General features: G+C 45.2%; 1 protein-coding gene across 3 annotated transcripts in view; it reads left to right on the forward strand.

Annotated features, from left to right (window-relative positions):
* ARAP3 (ArfGAP with RhoGAP domain, ankyrin repeat and PH domain 3) overlaps nt 1–18,567 on the forward strand; it is a 541,910-nt gene that overhangs the window by 199,596 nt on the left and 323,747 nt on the right. For all 3 annotated transcript variants that reach the window (XM_086931355.1, XM_086931357.1, XM_086931356.1), the window contains exon 3: nt 11,053–11,105. In XM_086931355.1, the coding sequence (XP_086787481.1) occupies nt 11,053–11,105 (53 nt within the window). The remainder of the gene's footprint in view (nt 1–11,052; nt 11,106–18,567) is intronic.

Consider the following 18,567-nt stretch of genomic DNA (forward strand, 5'->3'; position numbering starts at 1 on the left):
CGCCATCCTAATGGGCCCCTTAGTTTGGGGCTGCATTATGTGGCCAATTAATGCTGTCAGATGTCCATGTAGATGTAAAATTGTGAATGAGAGGGCTTGAGACTTATATCCGTGCTTGTGTGGCTCTGTGTGTGTGTGTGTGTGTGGCTCTGTGTGTGTAGCTCTGTGTGTGTGGCTTTGTATGTGTGTGTGTGGCTCTGTGTGTGTGTGTGGCTCTGTGTGTGTGACATTGTGTATGTGTGGCTGTGTGTGTGGCTCTGTGTGTGTGTGTGTGGCTCTGTGTGTGTGTGCCAATATCTCTAACATTTGCAAAGGCGAGACCTTTGCATTGTAAATGCTTGTTTTAATTCATAGAAAACAAACAGATGTTTTAAAACATTTACCAATCACAAAGTGTCTAACATTTCTGACATTTAATGTTCACTACGTTAACAGCAAATGTTTTGCAAAGTTTAAACTAACAGCCCCGAATTTACTGTGTTATTAGCGATGACCCGGATACTCGACTTTGCCAATTGAGTAAAATATGTGTTTTTTTTTTAAACCAGGGTTATTGCAGTTGCCAGTTATGCACAATTCTGCCCCTGGAAATAATCCTTCCGTATCTTTTAGCATGATAAAGAGCACCTGTACTTAATACAGACTAAGGCCTAAGTGCAGTACATAAGAACGTGGAAACTGGGTAACCACAGTCCATTGCTGGATGCTGTAGCTTAGCAGTGCTTATGGTTTGAGAAGCCTGAGAAGGAAGGAATATGTGATTTGCAATCTACAAAACGCGTCTTTGCCCACCAATGCAAACATTTTATCCAATCAACATCCGATATAAAATAGAAAGATACAATTTTTTGTGGATTGTGCTCACAGCACAAGTCTTATTTTCCCATGTAACACTGGGTACCAGATCTTACCAAAATGAATATAGATATGATTGCTCTAATAAAAATGGGAAAAGAAAGATAGTGTTGTCCTTTAGGTCGTGTCTTCTCTCTTGTTCCGTGCACAAGCATATTGTACGGTGCAGGCATCAAAACCTAAAGTTCTTTGCTGCTAGCATCCAAGCTCTTGTTAAAATCTAGTTTACGACATCAAAATTATCGGCGCCATCTTGTCCCTTTTCAGGCTCGTTTGTGCACGTAAGTAGCAGCCATTTTGAATGCCATGGCCTCTCTGCCCACTGCTGATAGCCTTTTTTTTCTGTAAAAAACAAGGGAACCCAAAGGTATGGCACTAGGTACCTTGGGCAGTAACGTATTTAAAAAAACAGTGGTCCCTAGTAGTTCAGGGATCTTGGCAAAAATGATAGACATACGCTCAATAGTGAGTATGACCTTTGTCCAGCCGGACAGGATTTTTAATTAAAGAGAATTGCAAAGATAAAGAGGAATGTTTTACAAAGTGGGTACATCCAGTAACCCACAGGGGACAAGACAAAACAGGGGGATAGGGTTAAAGCGAACAAGGGCGGTCTGTACTAGTAGTTCAGTGAACAGACAAAAATACATTTCAAAGCATCATTGTATTCAATTTCCACTTTTCATTATACATATGACGCTATTATGTCGACGACGTTTCGATGCCTATTCTGAGATAAATGGCATCATCTTCAGGACAGAGAGTTAATATGCTTGTCTTGAAAATTTTAGACAGTTTGTGTGGCCTACACATATAATACATACAGTTATATTGGGGAAATAAACAAGGGAAGAAAAAATAAGAATAAAAGTAAGTAACAGGAGCTAGGCATGTAACACATCTGACCATCCATGACACAAAGTGCGTTTTCATATGTTACTCTGTTATCAACAGTTGCCAAGTCAATTCAAGTGAAATCACATGCGATTTGCGGCGCAGTGGGGGGACTAAGGGGGACGGCGCATGAATATGATAGAACATGTACTTCGGAGGTAAAAGAGTGACATGCTAGTTGCTGGGCCTGCGTGGTGACAAGGAGGTCCTGTGAAGTAAAATGCCATAGTTTGAATGGTCGGGAGATCGAGTCTAGCGTGGCGTTTCATGTCGTAAGTGCCGGGCGGGTGTGTGGTGCAATTATCCGGTGTCGTATAACTTCAATAGAATGAAAAGTAACGTGCAGATTGTTCTAAATTAAACTTATGGAGGTTTGCGATGTTTTAAGGGCATTGCTGTTTATCGGCACAGTGCACGGTTGGTGCAGGCACCCGACCAAGCTGATTTAACATAAGGGGCCATTTCATAGTGAGTTCTCAGGTGAATCTAACATGCGGCGCGATGGTGAAGGGAACATAAATAGCATGCTACGGATGGGAATTACCAGTTTTATGGTCCAGACAGTGTCTATTTCCGGGGGCCGGTGCCCAGTATCAAAAGACGTTGAGTGAGGTACTCAATTATCCGAGCATATTGCTCGATTATTTTCCTGCCGAAAAGCGGGAAAAGAAGGGTGAATACGAGCGTTTAAGTGAAAGGGAATCAAATATTAATAGCTCGTGATATAATTACCAAACCAGGGCAAGAAAGCCTCTTCATAGGAGACCGGACCTATCGTGTCTCACAGGGGAAAGTAATTGAAAATAAAATAAAGTTACAATTCCAGAAGGATTAAGAACTGGTTTGTAAAAGGAGCCAGAGACAGCCTTAAGGTTCAGCGAGTACTTACTTCCTGGTTGGGTTGCTCGATGGCAATTCAGGATTCAGATGGGCGGGGATCGCTGGAGTGCTCGTGGCTGAAGGGAGTATAAGGTGGTGTTTGGAAATCGACGAGGGACTCTACGTGGCCAGCACGGCAGCCATCTTGGAGTGGGTTGGGACAATGTGGTGGTGAGGGGGACATTTTGGTGTGGGTAAGAGGTGACAATAAAATTGTGCTGTATATTTACAAGGTTACATATTTACAAGAATATACATATTAAAATTACGGAACATTGCAGAAACTATGGGGAAGTAAGAATTACATTACAAATGGTCAAAGGAGGGATGCCCAGTCTTCAAGACGATTAAGTCCTGTATGGATACTGTCGGTACGCAGTATCCAATGAAGCTCCTCCTTGTTCAGTAATTGCAATACATCGGCTCCCCAAGGTGGTGGTTTTACCAAAGAATTGATTGTCCATGTCAAGTCATTTTCAGTATGGCATTTGTCCTTAAAATGTTCAACGAGGGGAGCATTTGGAGTGTTGCATCGGATTCTGCTTCGGTGATGTCCGATGCGTAGCTTTACCTTCTGACTAGTTTGGCCGACATATATCAACATACATGGGCAAAAGATAGCATACACTACATTGGAAGAATTGCAATTGGTGAAGTGCTTTCTGTCAAAAGTGATAGTACCAGAGGTAAATGTTTTTCCCTCAATAGTGAAGTCACATACTACACAGCTACCGCATTTTGCATGACCTGTTAGTGCAGGTAACCCCCAAGCATCATTGATTGTGGTTTTTTGATTAGGTTGTGGTAGGGATGCCCTTACCAAATGATCTTTTACATTTTTCGCTCTCTAAAATGCAAATATTGGGTGCTCCAGATTCAGTGTACCGGCATTTAGTACAGGCCAGTGATTTTAGGACGCTTTTCCTTATGGCATTGGAAGCTGGGGTAAAAGTGGTTACACACACAAGTCTGTCTTGATTTTTCTTTTGTTTTGGTTCTAGCAAGGTTTCTCTGGGGCAGTACCAAGCCCTCTTGAGAGAACGCCGTACTAGTTTTCGAGGGTATCCCCTATTTCTAAGCTTGTTGCTGAGGGTTTTGGCTTCAGAAAAAGTCTTCTTTAAAATAGCAGTGTCTCCGAATACGGAGGAATTGCGAGAATGGGAGCGAGTCTCATGTGTGGTGAGATTAAAAATTGGTAACAAGGCAGCCCCTGGTTCTATTTCATTATTTTGGGGAGCAGGAGTGTGGCTACAATGGTAGATAGAAGCCACATTCCTGCTCCCCAAAATAATGAAATAGAACCAGGGGCTGCCTTGTTACCAATTTTTAATCTCACCACACATGAGCTTTCGGGCAACGAACTGTCTTTACTTACAAAAGGCCTTTCATTTGTCCCAACTATTCGCCCCAACTTCATTGATGCTCAAACCGAGCTCTTAAGATTCTTCAGAAGGGTCAGACTTCACAGCTTTTTTCTGTTGAACCCTACTCCCATGAAGCATGCAAACACTCCTTTCAAACCACCATCGAAATTTTCACCTATAATGTGAAAGAAAAAGATGGCTGTGTCCCAGTAGTCATGACCTTTGATCAGTTAGCGACCAGAATCAGGCAGTCCATTCTCAAACATTGGTCAGTTCTATCAAACAAGGATTTTAAGATGCCACCTCCCAGGTTTGCCTTTAAGAGATAGAGTAACCTCAAGGACAAACTGGTCCATAGCGGTGCTCCGTCTGCACAGAAAAATAATGAGACCACTATTCCAAAGGGACATTTCCCTTGTGGGTCCTGTTCGGTTTGCCCTTTGACTAAGAAAACCACAAGCGTAGTTTTAACACCAGGGAGGGAGTGGTTTCTCAAACATTTCAGTAATTACAAAACCACTTATGTGGTATACAGATTACATTGTGAATGTGGACTTCAATATATAGAGCTCACATCAAGAAAGATTAAGACTAGGGTGCAAGAACATCTAAGCACAATAAAGGCGGGGAAATTGACAACGAAACTAGTACAACACTGCCACACAGCAAAACATAGCTTCACCTGGGTAACCCTTGAGAAAGTACTGGGTAACCCATAGAATGTTGAAAAGATCCTCCTTTCTAAGGAAGCACGGTGGATTTTTCAAGAGAAGAGCGACCAACAAGGGCTGAATGAATTTATCGAATGGAATAGGGTTGGTTAACCTGTCCTGTGGTCTGCCTTTTTATATGAGCAACAACTGCATTGTAATTTTGTGGAAGCAGTTTTGCCCTTTGTGTGTTCTTCCTTTTGAATATGGAACCCTTTGGTGTCAGTGACGGTGTCACAGTGGGAGGGACTGTGAACATCTCTGTCTATCTGCGACCCACCTCGTGCTTTGAATGAGTTCTTTTTGCAAAAACGAACTTTATTGACAACAAATTTGTGGTATGAAAAACGGCCACAATAAAATAAATGGGGGATTATATGTTTTTTTTTAAAACTCCCATTTTCAAAAAACTTTCACTTACTATTCCCCATATGTATTTCCTGATTTTGGTGTAGACATTTTTAGACCAGCACCTATCCGCTGTAACAATACTCCGGGTTGTCTCATAAAGCGGGACTTGTAGATATATTGACACATATTAGAGATTATGAAAGAGAAAAAGACAAATCAACACTTTTTAGTGGCAAATACAGGCTTTTTCGGCTACGCATTGTAAGATTGCTGTTGCGATCATTATGAGGGTGCCGTAACGGCTTAAACTTTGTAATTATTAAAACTGTATGGAACGGCTGGTTTAATACTTTCCCATTCCAAGATGGCGCCCATAACATTTCGTCGGTGACGAGCACACGTGACTTGACGCGAAGAGAGTTTTTAAACAATCAGTTGAGGCGGCAGGGAGATAAAGGAGGAGACAATACGCTCCGTTAGGCCCCAGTTGGTAAGGAGTAGGGGTGCCAAGATCGAGTGTGAGACGATGTCTGGAGGTGTTATATATTTTTGACTCTGGGGTGACGTTTGATAGGTAATACCATGTATCATGTTTCAAGACTTGAAAGTCTGGTATTCTGCATTGGGAACTTTATGCAGGAGTAGTGGGTATAAGCGCCTCCCTTTGTTTGACTGAACAGTGACCGCTAATTAATGCCACACGTAGCAGCTAAAGGCTGAAGGCTATAACTCCGTGGTATTGAAAGACACTAAGAGTCTGAAAGATATTGTATTCCAGTTTGATGGCTTTGAATATATCGACATATTGGGGTTGCATGGCATAGGAATATACTTCACGATGAAATAGTCAATGCAGTAACAGTTTAGTATAATATTCTGAAAACTCTTATTCCTTCCTTGGGGTATGGGTTTAGATTGACACAACAACTGAAGGGTCAATTAGATAGTAGGACTCACATGAGGAGTTTTGTCCACTATTTTTCCACCTCAAAAGCTGGTATGAGAGACAGAAGCTGATTGAGGGTAAATTATAAATTATAATTAACACAACTACAGAATATGATGGTTAATGGGGTGAACAGTCGTTTTTAACGTAGCATGTTGTTTGTTTCTTTTGCGATTGACAGTGTACCTGAATGGTGTGTCCAACACTGGTGCTGTGACGAAGTGTATGGCCCTGAACAATTTGCCAAAAATTTCGTGACAAAGAAACATGTTGGCATTTGGTATTGGTATGCATGGATAGCAACCTGCCCATTTTTTTAATTTGGCAGTTCACACTCAGTGAATAATAAAAGTGGAGAAGTGTGGCTCAATGGTTAGAGTGGCAGACCCTGATGCAGAGGTCTAACCCGGGACTAGGGTTCAATTCCTGCCTCGACGGGTCTTGGGCTCAATTTCCACGGACCTGATAATTCTCGCCTCGGTGCCTATTCTAATCATGGGTCCCACTCTGCAACTCTGGGCAATAGCTTGCTTAATCTCCACAACGGCCCCAACAATGCTAGGATGCCTGGCTTCACCTTGGGGGTGCCCAGGAGTGGGCACTTCACAGGGAAAAGCCAGGAAGGGTTCCACAGTGGTATGCGAACAAGCGCCTGAGATACCCCTTCGGGGGTCGATTCGGTGCGCTATACAAATACAACTACATCTACATTTACATTTACATTGCGACAAAAGTGTGCCTGCCAATTTTCATCACTTTTTGTCACAACGTGGAGTGTGATTATCCGTCACCTCACAGCACGTACACATTGTATTATTTCTATGTTTGTACACTTTTTTTCTTTGTGACAAAATGACCACGATGATGAGAAAAGTGGGCTTATCTGGTGAGTACCTATCAGTTACCCCGTTGGTGGTGCGCCCGTGAGGGTCATTTTGTCCTCTGCACATTTTTTCACAGTAATTGGCGCTTCACATGTTTTTCTGCTTATTCAGAAAAAACATTTGTGGACTGAATGTATTAAGATTTGTTTCAGTTATCACCCGTTCTTCTCGTAGACTGTCTGTTGAAAAAGGTTTTAAATGAAAGGCAAAAAACCTGATGCAAACTACCTCACATGAAATAAAGAAGAGGAGTAATTGTAAAGTAGAAAACTGCAGCAATAGACACACGGTCTTCATGCCTCCAGGTTTGCCTTAGAGACCGGGTCTTTGTTGTTTATGATAGAAGTAAAATATAACAATAATCAATGTTAAGGGGGTTTCCTAGAGCTTTTGGTGCTTGTGCCGCTACACCTGCTGCACCACTAAAATCATGATCTTAGTGCACACAAGGTAATTGCACTAAACTGCTTGTTTAGTAGTAAAATATAGTAGTAATCGGTGTTCTGTGTGTTTCCTAGACCTTTAGGCCCCTGTATAGTGCACATGCTGCACCATTCAAATAATGACTCCAGTGCCTGCAAGGACAAATGAGGAAATCGTTTTTATCAAGTAATATATGTGTTCCGAAAAAGGCACAGTTGCAGACAGACTACATAATTATTGTGCAACTAAACATAAACACAAATGCTTTCATAAAAAGTGCTTTTAAATGTATCCCACTCCCCAAAACGAGTTGCCAATGATGTCATAAATAAAGCATATGCTTTATATATCAAAGTGAAAAGCAAGCATTGTTAAATTGTGTTATAATGTGTTAGCTGGCTCTTTTCTGTGAAAAGATCGTATCCTCTGCTTGACAGTGAATGGGACATAAACAGTGTAAATTACCCAAGATCACCATAAACTATGCTGGCACTGAGACTGAAATTCAGTTTTGCACTTAGTTCCTAAAAAGGTAGTCTCACAATTTAGATGCACTCACCAAAGAAGAAGAATTTTACAAAAGACATAGAAATGTTTAGTGCAGCTGAAGAAAGATTCCTTTTGAGATGGCTATGTCTAAAATAAAGTAGGCTATCCTGTTTTAGGTGTAAACTAATAAAACCCCACTGAAAGGGAAATAGCCCTCACCATTGTAAACATATAAACAATGATAAATGCCTGCTCAACCACAAACTAAATGCCATTCAAAGTAAGGAAAAGGAGAGTTAAAATGTAATTTGTATTTCTTCCTAAAGGGGCCAATGCAATGTAACTTTGTTATACAAGGTAGCAGCAAGAAAGACTGGGCTAACATTATTCTGCTTGAGTTTTGTTGTTGAGGGATGTCACTAACAAATTGTTTCTTCTTGCTTTGCTTTTTCCCATTTTGTGGCCTTTAGTCTAAAGATGCAGGGTCTAGAAGCATTTTTTTTATTTCTTATTTAATGATTTTATAAACTGTAGAGAACCAGGAAATCTCAAAATCATATTTGATATTTTGGCTATGTTTGATTTTTTCACTGATAGGTAAAATGGCTGATTTCATAAGAATCTTTCTCAATCTGTACAATCACTTTTAACCACAGACAGAGAATGGGTGAAACCCCTTGGTACATCAGCCCCCTTGTCAGTATTGATAGTAGGTGAATTGCCAAACACCCAAGGCTTTAAATATTCAATACAACGTGTAGTGACCGGTATATGTGAAAATAGTGCTTTCACCAAGCATCTGGGATAATGGTGAAAACATGACACCAGACTTTTAGAAAACATGTAACACATTGTTACTTGGAATGCTGCTGCAAAACTTTCTTACCAATTTTAACAAAAATTGGAGTGATATTGTTTGCATTTACAGTAATTCAGCTACGTTAAATCAACTGAAGTGCATACCTGTAAGAGATCTTTGTTACTTGCTAGATGGTATGCTGAAAGTTTACAATCTTCAGAATTAATGAAGAATGCTATTGACATTTTGGGGCACTGTTTTGTGATGCACGGGAACTAAAACACAAATATTTCTCGCTTTGTGTGATATCAAAGAAAGAGTCCTCCCAACTGTGTCATTTAGCTGGTAGTTTCAGTCAAAGAGGCCGTGAATGCTATTTCATTCATGTGGTGAACGTTTACAGAACTTTTGTTAAATGATAATGCCACAGGCAAAAATGTGAGGATCTTTGGTCGCATATCGATAGTGATGTGAAAAAAAGTACACTCTACTGCGTTCTTAGATTTTTACAGGAAAACATGGCTGCTGTAGTGGACATAATAAAACAACTAGAGTCTGAAAACATCGTTGTCTCAAAAGTGTTCAGTGTAATTGGTGTTGATGTGAAACATCTCCTTGGGACTAGGCTGGGAGACACTTTTAGTGACTTTGGCAATGCAGCATATTCCATGTTAGAATGCTTGCCATTTGGTAAACAAATACATGCTGAGGAGCAATTCAGGAAATGTTATTTATCAATGCATTAGAAATGGCTTGAAATTATACATAAAAATGTCCCTTGACCAACCATGACATTTGAAGTCAATGAATCCTCACGGTGGTACTCTGCAGAAGATCTAGATCACTTCTGTAAAGGGAAATTTTCTCCGGACTTTGAAAAGTACTGCTTCATTTTTGATCACTTCAATAACTCTTTGGGCATATGTGCCCGGTTCAACGAATATGTTGTAGAACCTGTCCAACAGAATCACAATCTACGGGTGCACTTGTATTGGCATGTCAACTGGCCGTTTTAGCGTTAGCCGTCTCAATTGCCAATGTTGAGACGGCCTTTTCAGAGATAAAAGTTTGCATGGGAAGGAAAGAGCGAGCGTGTATTACCAAAGACTTACTGAAGAAGTATTGTTTAGTGTACTACAATAAGTTTGATTTGTAAATATGTATTTGGACCTCATATACACTGTACGTACATTGTCTATATACCATGTACTATCAGTGCAAAAACAAGTAATAATAAAAGCAAAATGTTCCATAATCACTGGTAAAGCACGTTTACTGTTGTTTTTAATTATTTTCAACGGCGCGAATATGTGAAACCATTGATAACCACTATTTTTTTAAAGATATTGAAATCACTGGAAAACACTGAAAAATCCAATCCCTCCAGAATTTGCCAAAAATAGAAACAGAAAACAGGAACGCCTAAATATATTTTTTTAAAGGGCACAGTCAGGCTCTCATGAAGAGAAAGTACGCTACATTCCTCGTTCCTATAAACACTCTGTTTGATGTCAGCCGAAAGCATAATAAACACCAGGCTTCCATGAAAACACAGCCTGACATTTGACCTTGGTCTTTGAATGTCTAGAAAATTCGAGAAATAACAAGATTTAAAGGCCTGTTCATTACAAAAATCGAATTAGTAGAAGAATACTATAAACACAGCATTAGCATGGGAAGATATGAACTAAAGCTGGACAGCCTAAAGCAAATAAAGCCAGCAAATGGAAAGGCAGAAAACATGAGTTACAAACTACAAAGCCAATAGCATGCAATGGGCAGAATGCATTCCCAGGTGAACTTTTTGAAAGTCCCCAGGATGTCTTTCTCGTAGACAGAGAGTGTGCTGTCTAGTGGGCGGCAGCCTAAAAAGGAAACCTGACCAATAATTGTAATCCTCTTATTGTAGGTGAGGTATAACATTCCCCAAGCAAGAACCGCATATCCTCTATCCACTTACTTTAACACATCGGCTACGACACTAGTCCTGACGGCCAAAGTGAGATCCACCAATAAATAAACATTTACAATCAAGAGGGGACAGCATGAACGCATTTCAAAGAACCATAAAGCCTGAAGCCTTTCTTGAAGTAGATAACAAATTATGACATATATAACATCCACACTGATTTTGGCAGAAGATCAAAAGACCAACAGCCCTAGAGAGCACCACAGAGGAGCTGATTCTCACCCTGCAGACCTATGCCAACTCATTCTAGGATTGGCAGTCAACCTTTCATTTGGGTAAACCCATAATCGCAGAACCAGCTCTGCCCACCGTAATTGCTTTGATGCCAAGAAATAGGCCTATGCTGCATAGTTTAAAAACGTGGTAGCATAACATAATGTTACACATGTATCGCGCACTTCACACAGCTAATCGACAATCAGCAATGCGACAACAGAGCTTGGCAAATTTAAAATTATCACTAACTGATTTTTCTTTTTTTCTTTGCAGCGGTCTGTCATCTAATCTTCCTGTGGTCCCACAGAGGTCCAATAACAGCCTAGGTGAGAAATCACAGAACCACACCAGTTTTGTGTGTTTCTGGGGCAGTTTCAAACATTAGTCTTTATGTTAGATTTGATGGAGGACATTCTAGTGTTTGAAAAGCAAATAAGCAGATGTTTCTTTTTAGTATCTGAAAATGCGACTTTTGGTTATTGTGTTCATACAGGTTCTGTTATAATCGAGCTTGCCATGTCTTTTACACTAGCTGAAAAGCAAGTACAAATAAACCTTTGTCACTTGAGAGTGTCTGTTCTTCTATTGTTTTAGATAAGTGTGTTAGTAATAGCATATGCATTTTGAGATACGATGGTGCTTTTAGACTCATTCCTGAAGTGGAGCGATCCTTTCTGATAAGCAAGACACAATTTGTTAAACACCTTTTCTCCTCTTAAGAAAGATCTCTCTGATGTGCGATGTGCCTGTGGGGGCCACTTGCTGTTAGTTGCTGTTTTATATATAGATGGGTTCCCCAGCTAACTTACTTTTCTAGCAGGAATAAAAATTCCACTTGTATGCAGGACACATGCAGATCATCTTGTCTGTATTTTGATCTCTAAAAAATACAGCTTTATGTGCCAATCAAACTAAAATGAGCAACTCATTGGTTGATGTCTAACAACTGTTTAAAACTGAATACATTAAGAACAGAAGTATTACTTACTGTAGCAAACTTACATTTTTAGAACAACATCTGTTGACTTTCTGGAATGGGGTAACACCCCATACGATATAATACAATGAGGACCCTCGGGATCTTTTTATTATTATTCTCTCACCCTTGGTTACCAAGTTACATAAGGTGTTAGCAACTTCTTCAGCCACTAAAAGTGTTTTTTTTCTTTAACTTCCCACCTTCTTTTACCAGTGAGCAACCCCTCAATCCAGTCTAAATTGAATTAAGTTAAGACTGTAATCCTAGCATCACCAGCAAAAGTACTTCGCATCTTTAATTAGCACAAGATGTTGCAGCTAGTACAATTGAAGGCTGCCAAAGATGCCGTCATATCACCCTGTTTTGAGATCCCCGAACTGGTTTCTCACCTGCAGCAGTCCTATTTAAATCTATGGTTATTGCGCGTAAACCGATTTCTAGAGATTTGTGACCATTTCACTTTTAGCATCTAAATTCGTACGGTACTGACCTTTATGAATCCTATGATCTGTGACCCAGTTCTCACTGATAATTCACAAAGCCAGACTTGTTTCGTTTGGTGATAAAAGACGTGCTGCCGTAACTAAGGTTTAGAATTCTGTGTCTCCACTCAAAAGCTTATCTTATTCATTTTAAGAAAATGCAGAAAACTTGCCTGTTAAAGCAGTTTTGTAGGTATTTTTTATTGATCTGTTTTTTTTTAGCTTAAGTTATGAAGTTTGCTTTCAAATGCACCAAGAGACTTTGAGTGCATACGCTACCCAAATAAATCTAACATAGCTGCATATTTCTTTGCATTTGTGCATTCACTTTTATTCATTCCTAACACACACCTGTGTCCCCTGCATTATTCTTGGTTTCCGCCAGTCATCTGGCATATTGTGTATTCTGGTGTAGATACACACACAACTAAACTGCAGGTTGGAGGCTTTCCAACCGACATCGAGGTTTTAATTATAACCAGCTAATTACAATGTCGGCAGTCGGATTTGAAACCGACCGGTCATTCTGGCTGGATTCCGATGGGCCCATCGGCCAGTGGGAGACCGGCCCATAACTCCATTGGATGGCGATTCCGCCGTTGCAATTACCAAGCTCCATTTCTGACAGGCTTTCCATGCTGGTCTTTCTGACTTGGAAAGCATGTCGGAAATTGAGCATGGGTGTCCCCAGCAGGGTCTCCTTCTCCTTGTGGCTTCCAGTTGGGTCCATCCCTGCACCATGTGGCAGGCACCCTGCGTTGCCTGCCATGCAGTGCAGGGATGAACACAACCTCCCATTTCCCTATGCAAGCTTGTGCTACGGCTGGTTTACGGCCTCACCCCATGCTCCCATAGGGAGATTTGAGTATGCGATGTGCGTTCGCATTATAATTAGTCGGTCGGGACCGCCGACCAGAGGTCAGTTGGTACCAATTCTGCGATGATGTCTTTCAGAGGCAACTACGACCTACATCATAATTGTCCCCATAGTCTTCATAAGACCAGCATGCTAGCATTGTGCTGGTACCTCCCCGAGTCTCACTCCCTTATCTAAGGATAGCAATTATTGCCCATTCATGTGAGGCGATCATTCGGGTAAAGCCCGCTGGAAAGTATAAGTCTCAGAGGTTCCACAGTGGCTTCTTAAAAGTGAAAGTGTCGGGGGGCGTGGCCAACTGCCGAGCATGGCGGCAGCTTAACCCGGGAGCTCCGCTAGGCACTCCGGCCCGCACACAAATCCGAATGCCCATCCGAGCATCAACCTGCCTGAAGGGGTGACATCGGCCCCAGGGAACCGAGCGACACAGAACGACTCGCTCCCAGCGACGATCCGACGCCGGGAAGTGCCCCGTCCGTCGATGGGGAGGCGCGGCCTGTAGCGACTCAGCAGCACCGGCCCTGGGTGCGGAGGCGAGCCGACCGGAAGTGCACCTCACCCGGCCGGGAAGGAACGGAACTAGCCGGCGACCGGTCCTCCCTGCATGACAATGAGCTCCGCCTCGGCGCTCGTACAGCGTTGCACCTGAGGGCGCACTCCGCCCAAGACTCCAACAGAAGCAAGGTCAGTGGGGGCCCCGCACATCATCAAGGAAGCACCCCAACGAAAGCGGCGCGAGTAGGTGGACGGCGCCTAAATCGGCGCGGCCCCCCCCCCACATCACTGAAAATCACCCCGGACTGCCATTAAGCAGAGGGGCTGCCCACGCTGTCGCGGCACCTGCCCCCGGAGGCACATTGCGACCTTACAACGCAGCGACGCGCTCCACATGAAGGAGTGACAGAATACGGAGTCAAGGACATCCGAGCGCCGCCATAAACGCAGGGGCAATCTCTCTACTGCTTTCAAAGACAGTCACAGACCGGCCGCACCACGGGCTGAAACGAGTCTGAATCCTGCACTCTTAACCGGCTGCATCAACGATACACAGCGGGGGGAAGGTCTGCATAGACACTGGTAACGCTAGAAGGACATCATGGCGGGCAAGAACACGAGGAGCATGTCAGCAACGCAATCGAAGCTGGACAAGTTTGCCTACACCCACACTGGTCATTCGCAGGGGCCTGGTCGACACTCAGCCGGAGCTTCCTCTGACACCAACGGGACTGGGAAAGTCACACTGGAGGCCATCATGAGAACCCTCACAGACGTCCAGGCGACGGTCGGCACAATCTCCACGGAGGTGACCCTGCTGCGTGCTGATTTCAAGAAAATATCGGAGAGGGTGGCCCAAGTAGAGGTGGTCACGAAATCACTTATTGAGGACACCTCGGACCTGCAGGTGGCAATGGAACGGCTAGAAAAGACCACCAAACAACTTCAAGAAAAGCTGGACGACCAGGAAGGACGCTCCAGAAGGAACAACGTCCGTATTCTAGGCCTTCCGGAATCGGAGGGGAAGGGGGCCATGGACCTATATATAGAGGACCTTATCAAGACGAAACTGCAGCCTAAAGGGCTATCTGCCTTCTTCTCCGTTGAAAGGGCGCATCGAGTCCCCGGAGGTACACCCCAGCCAGGGGCCACACCGCGACCAGTGCTGGCCAGACTCTTCAACTATCGAGATAGGGACGCCATTTTGCAAGCGGCCAGGGTGGCGCCGCCGGTGAAGATACAAAACTCCACGCTGGCGTTCTTCCCGGACTACACGGCCGAGGTGGCCAGGCGTCGAAAATCCTTCAATGCAGTCAAAAAGACTCTGAGAGACAGGGAACTACCCTACTCGATGCTGTTCCCCGCTAAACTGCGGATTGTGGCCGAGGGGAGGACGTGGTTCTTCGACAATCCTGAAGTAGCGCGAGAATGGCTGGACGGCTGGAGACCGGCGGGCAAGCCTCAACGCCCGCGCAAAGACCGCCAAGATCACCGTAAGGAGAAAACACCGGAACATCGCACGCCCAGCCCGGCCACTGAACAGGGCGCCGCCGGGGGACTGGACTCCGATCTTGAAAGAGATCCCTTTGATTCGGGACAGCCTAGCAGGGGGTGAATGACTACGCTGGAAGCATCAAGCACTAAACACTATACTTGGGACCTTGGGCCGGTGGAACCGAGTAGGGCGGGTTCAGGCCGGTGCCTGTAGGGGACTCACCAACCCCACAAGCAAGTAAGACTAGACAGGGGGGGGAATCAAGCACTCTGCCAAGTTGGGGATGCGGGCGGGAATTCGTCCGTGGTGCAGGGGAGCAGGGAGGGGGGGTTGGGTTGGGAGTTCTGAAGTTCGAGTTAAAGTTAAGTTACACGGTCATCACTATTGCGATCTCACGGGGCATGAATATACCACACATTATGGGGGGCGTGCACCTCCTCCGCACTCTGGCACCCTTCTCCTCCTGACAATGGAGGCCTTGGTTCATTCATACACATGGCACAGCATAACCAAGCTACACCAGCGATGGGTACCCAGGCGACGACTGCAGTGCCCCCACTGAAGCTCCTCACTTGGAATGTCAGAGGGTTGGGTGACAAAATAAAAAGGGGTTTGGTGCTGCAAACAGTTAAGCGTGCTCAGTCAGACCTGGTACTGCTACAGGAATCACATTTAGCGGGAACCACCTGTAAGGCCCTGAACAGGCGTGGATACACCATGGCGGTACATTCCGAATTCACCTCGGGTTCCAGGGGCACGGGGATCCTCCTCAGAAACAGCTCCCCCTTCCTGGTCACTAGCCACAAGACGGATGACCAGGGCAGATTTGCAGCACTCTCAGGCCAGTGGGAGGGAAGGGCCTTGAATGTGGTATCAGTCTATATCCCCCCCGCGCTGCACGCTATGGCCCTCCCGGCGCTTAGCCGATTCCTTATAGATCTTCCCGAGGGAGATGTGATCATGGGGGGGGATTTCAATGCCATAGCGGACCCTCTACTAGACACTTTTCCCCAGCGAGCTCGCCAGAGAGGAGCCGCAACGCTCCCGGGCTTTCTATCTGCTATGGGCCTCATAGATGTCTGGCGTCGCCTGAACCCGACAGAGCAGCGCTACACGCATTTCTCCGCACCACACAACACCCTCTCCCGAATCGACTACTTTTTCACTCTGGGGGTTGGAATGAGCTCGGTAGATAGTGTTGGCATTATGCCGCGAGGTATTTCTGATCACTCCCCGGTCTCCCTTCACATTTCCACTAAAGAGAGTAGGCGGGGTAGGATTTACCCGATCTATCCCAATTATCTGCAAATTCCTGGTATCAAAATGAAGCTTAAGTCGACAACCACACACTACTTTAAGGAGAACAACGGGTCGGTCGCCTCACCCTCAATTCTGTGGGAGGCATATAAGACGGTCCTCAGAGGGGCATCCATATCTGCCATTACCGGGCATAAGAGGGAATCCAGGGCTACACTGGCCAATTTAGAAGCGGCCTTACACACGGCGAACACTGCACATATGACAAACCCCACTCCGGAGACACTTCATGCACTACAGCTTCGCCAGCAGCAACATCAGGCACACCTTACAGTGATCACAAAGGGACACCTCGCGAATACAGCGCACAGGATCTATGACGTGGGCGATAAGGCAGGGAAGATGCTAGCGTGGCTAGATAAGCGGGGTGGCGGCAACAAAGGGATTCACGGTCTCTATGATTCGAGCGGCATGCTGCGAACTCACCCAGAGCACATAGTCCAGACTCTAGCCTGTCACTACCAGAACATTTACACACCGACGCGGCTGGTCACTGAACGGGAGGCCCTAGATTCACTTCGCAACATCCATGTACCGGTGCTCTCGCCAGAGGCACAGCAGGAACTGGACGCAGACCTGACTGTTGGAGAGGTCCAATTGGCAATACAGGCGCTACAATCCGGCAAGGCCTTGGGCCCAAATGGGATTCCTGTGGAGTGGTACAAGGCGATGGACTCGGTCCTGGCCAAGCCCCTCCTTGACATGTTTACTGACAGCCTACAGAAGACGCTACTCCCACTAGATCAGCGCACGGCCACCATTGTGGCCATCCCGAAACCATCCAAACCACCAACCGATTGCGCCTCATATCGACCCATCTCACTGCTCAATACAGAAGCGAAGGTCCTGGCGAAACTTCTGGCCAGCCGCCTCACCAAACATCTCACTACGCTGATACACCCGGATCAATCGGGCTTTATGCCACATAGGAGCACGGCACTTAATCTACGTAGGGTGCACGGGGTGTTGGCAAGGGCGCATCTCCTTCAGGAGCAGACAGTGATACTTTCCTTAGATGCTAAAATGGCGTTTGATTTGGTTGAGTGGGAATACCTCTTTGCTGTACTAACCCGCATGGGCTTCGGGCCCCTATATATGGCATGGGTGCGATTACTATACACCCGACCGATGGCACAGGTAGTGGCGAACGGGCATATATCCTCCACCTTTCCACCTGTTGTTCGCGATAGTGCTAGAACCACTGGCGATCCTGCTACGAGCGACGCCGTTGTTTAGAGGGATCAAGTGGGGCGATGGATGGGAGGACAGGGTCTCCCTCTACGCTGACGACATGTTGGTATACATGACTGACCCGACTACAGGGGTGCCCGCCTTACTGGAGATCTGCGACGAACATGGTAAAGCATCCGGGTACACCCTGAACTGGGCCAAGACGGTGCTCTATGTGCTAACCGGCCAGGCCCCGGTGTTGCCGGCGACCTGCCCTCTTACAGTGACCACCTCTTCCTTCAAGTACCTAGGTATTTATGTGACGAGAGATGCTAAACAGTTTTATGTCGAAAATCTACAACCGCCTCTGCAGAGGTTGCGTACAGATGTCCAGTACTGGGCTACGCTGCCGCTGACCCTCTTAGGACGCGCGGCTCTCTACAAAATGATGGCTCTCCCGAGGTTTCTGTATGTACTAGAGAACTCTCCATATGTGGTTAACCCGCAGTACTTCCGGCGAGTGGCAGCGCTGGTCTCCAGCCTGCTGTGGAATAACGGGCCGGCACGTATAGCACAGGCGAAACTAGTGAAGAGTTGGTACGAGGGGGGTGTCGCGCTACCTGATCTCCAACTATATTACTGGGCAGCACAGCTTAAAATAATTAATCAATGGATTCATGCTTCCAGAAACGATCCCGCATACAAAGCAGACTGGTCACAACTGGGGACGGCTGGCATGTTGTCAGTACTGTACGACCGCCAGAAGGTAAAGACCCTGCGGGGCCCAACACTCCACACAGCGACGCTCTGGCACATGGCGCAGTCCCGCCTGGGATGGACAGGGAAAATCACTAAGCTGACACCCCTTTGGGACACCAAGGCACTGGGCTCGCTTAGGGCCTGTAAAGGCTTTGAGAGATGGGACGACATAGGTATCTCAGTGGTCGGAGACCTCTGGGACAAGGGCACGGTT

Source organism: Lissotriton vulgaris, chromosome 7, assembly GCF_964263255.1.
Source record: "Lissotriton vulgaris chromosome 7, aLisVul1.2, whole genome shotgun sequence".
In the NCBI taxonomy this organism is placed as follows: Eukaryota; Metazoa; Chordata; class Amphibia; order Caudata; family Salamandridae; genus Lissotriton; species Lissotriton vulgaris.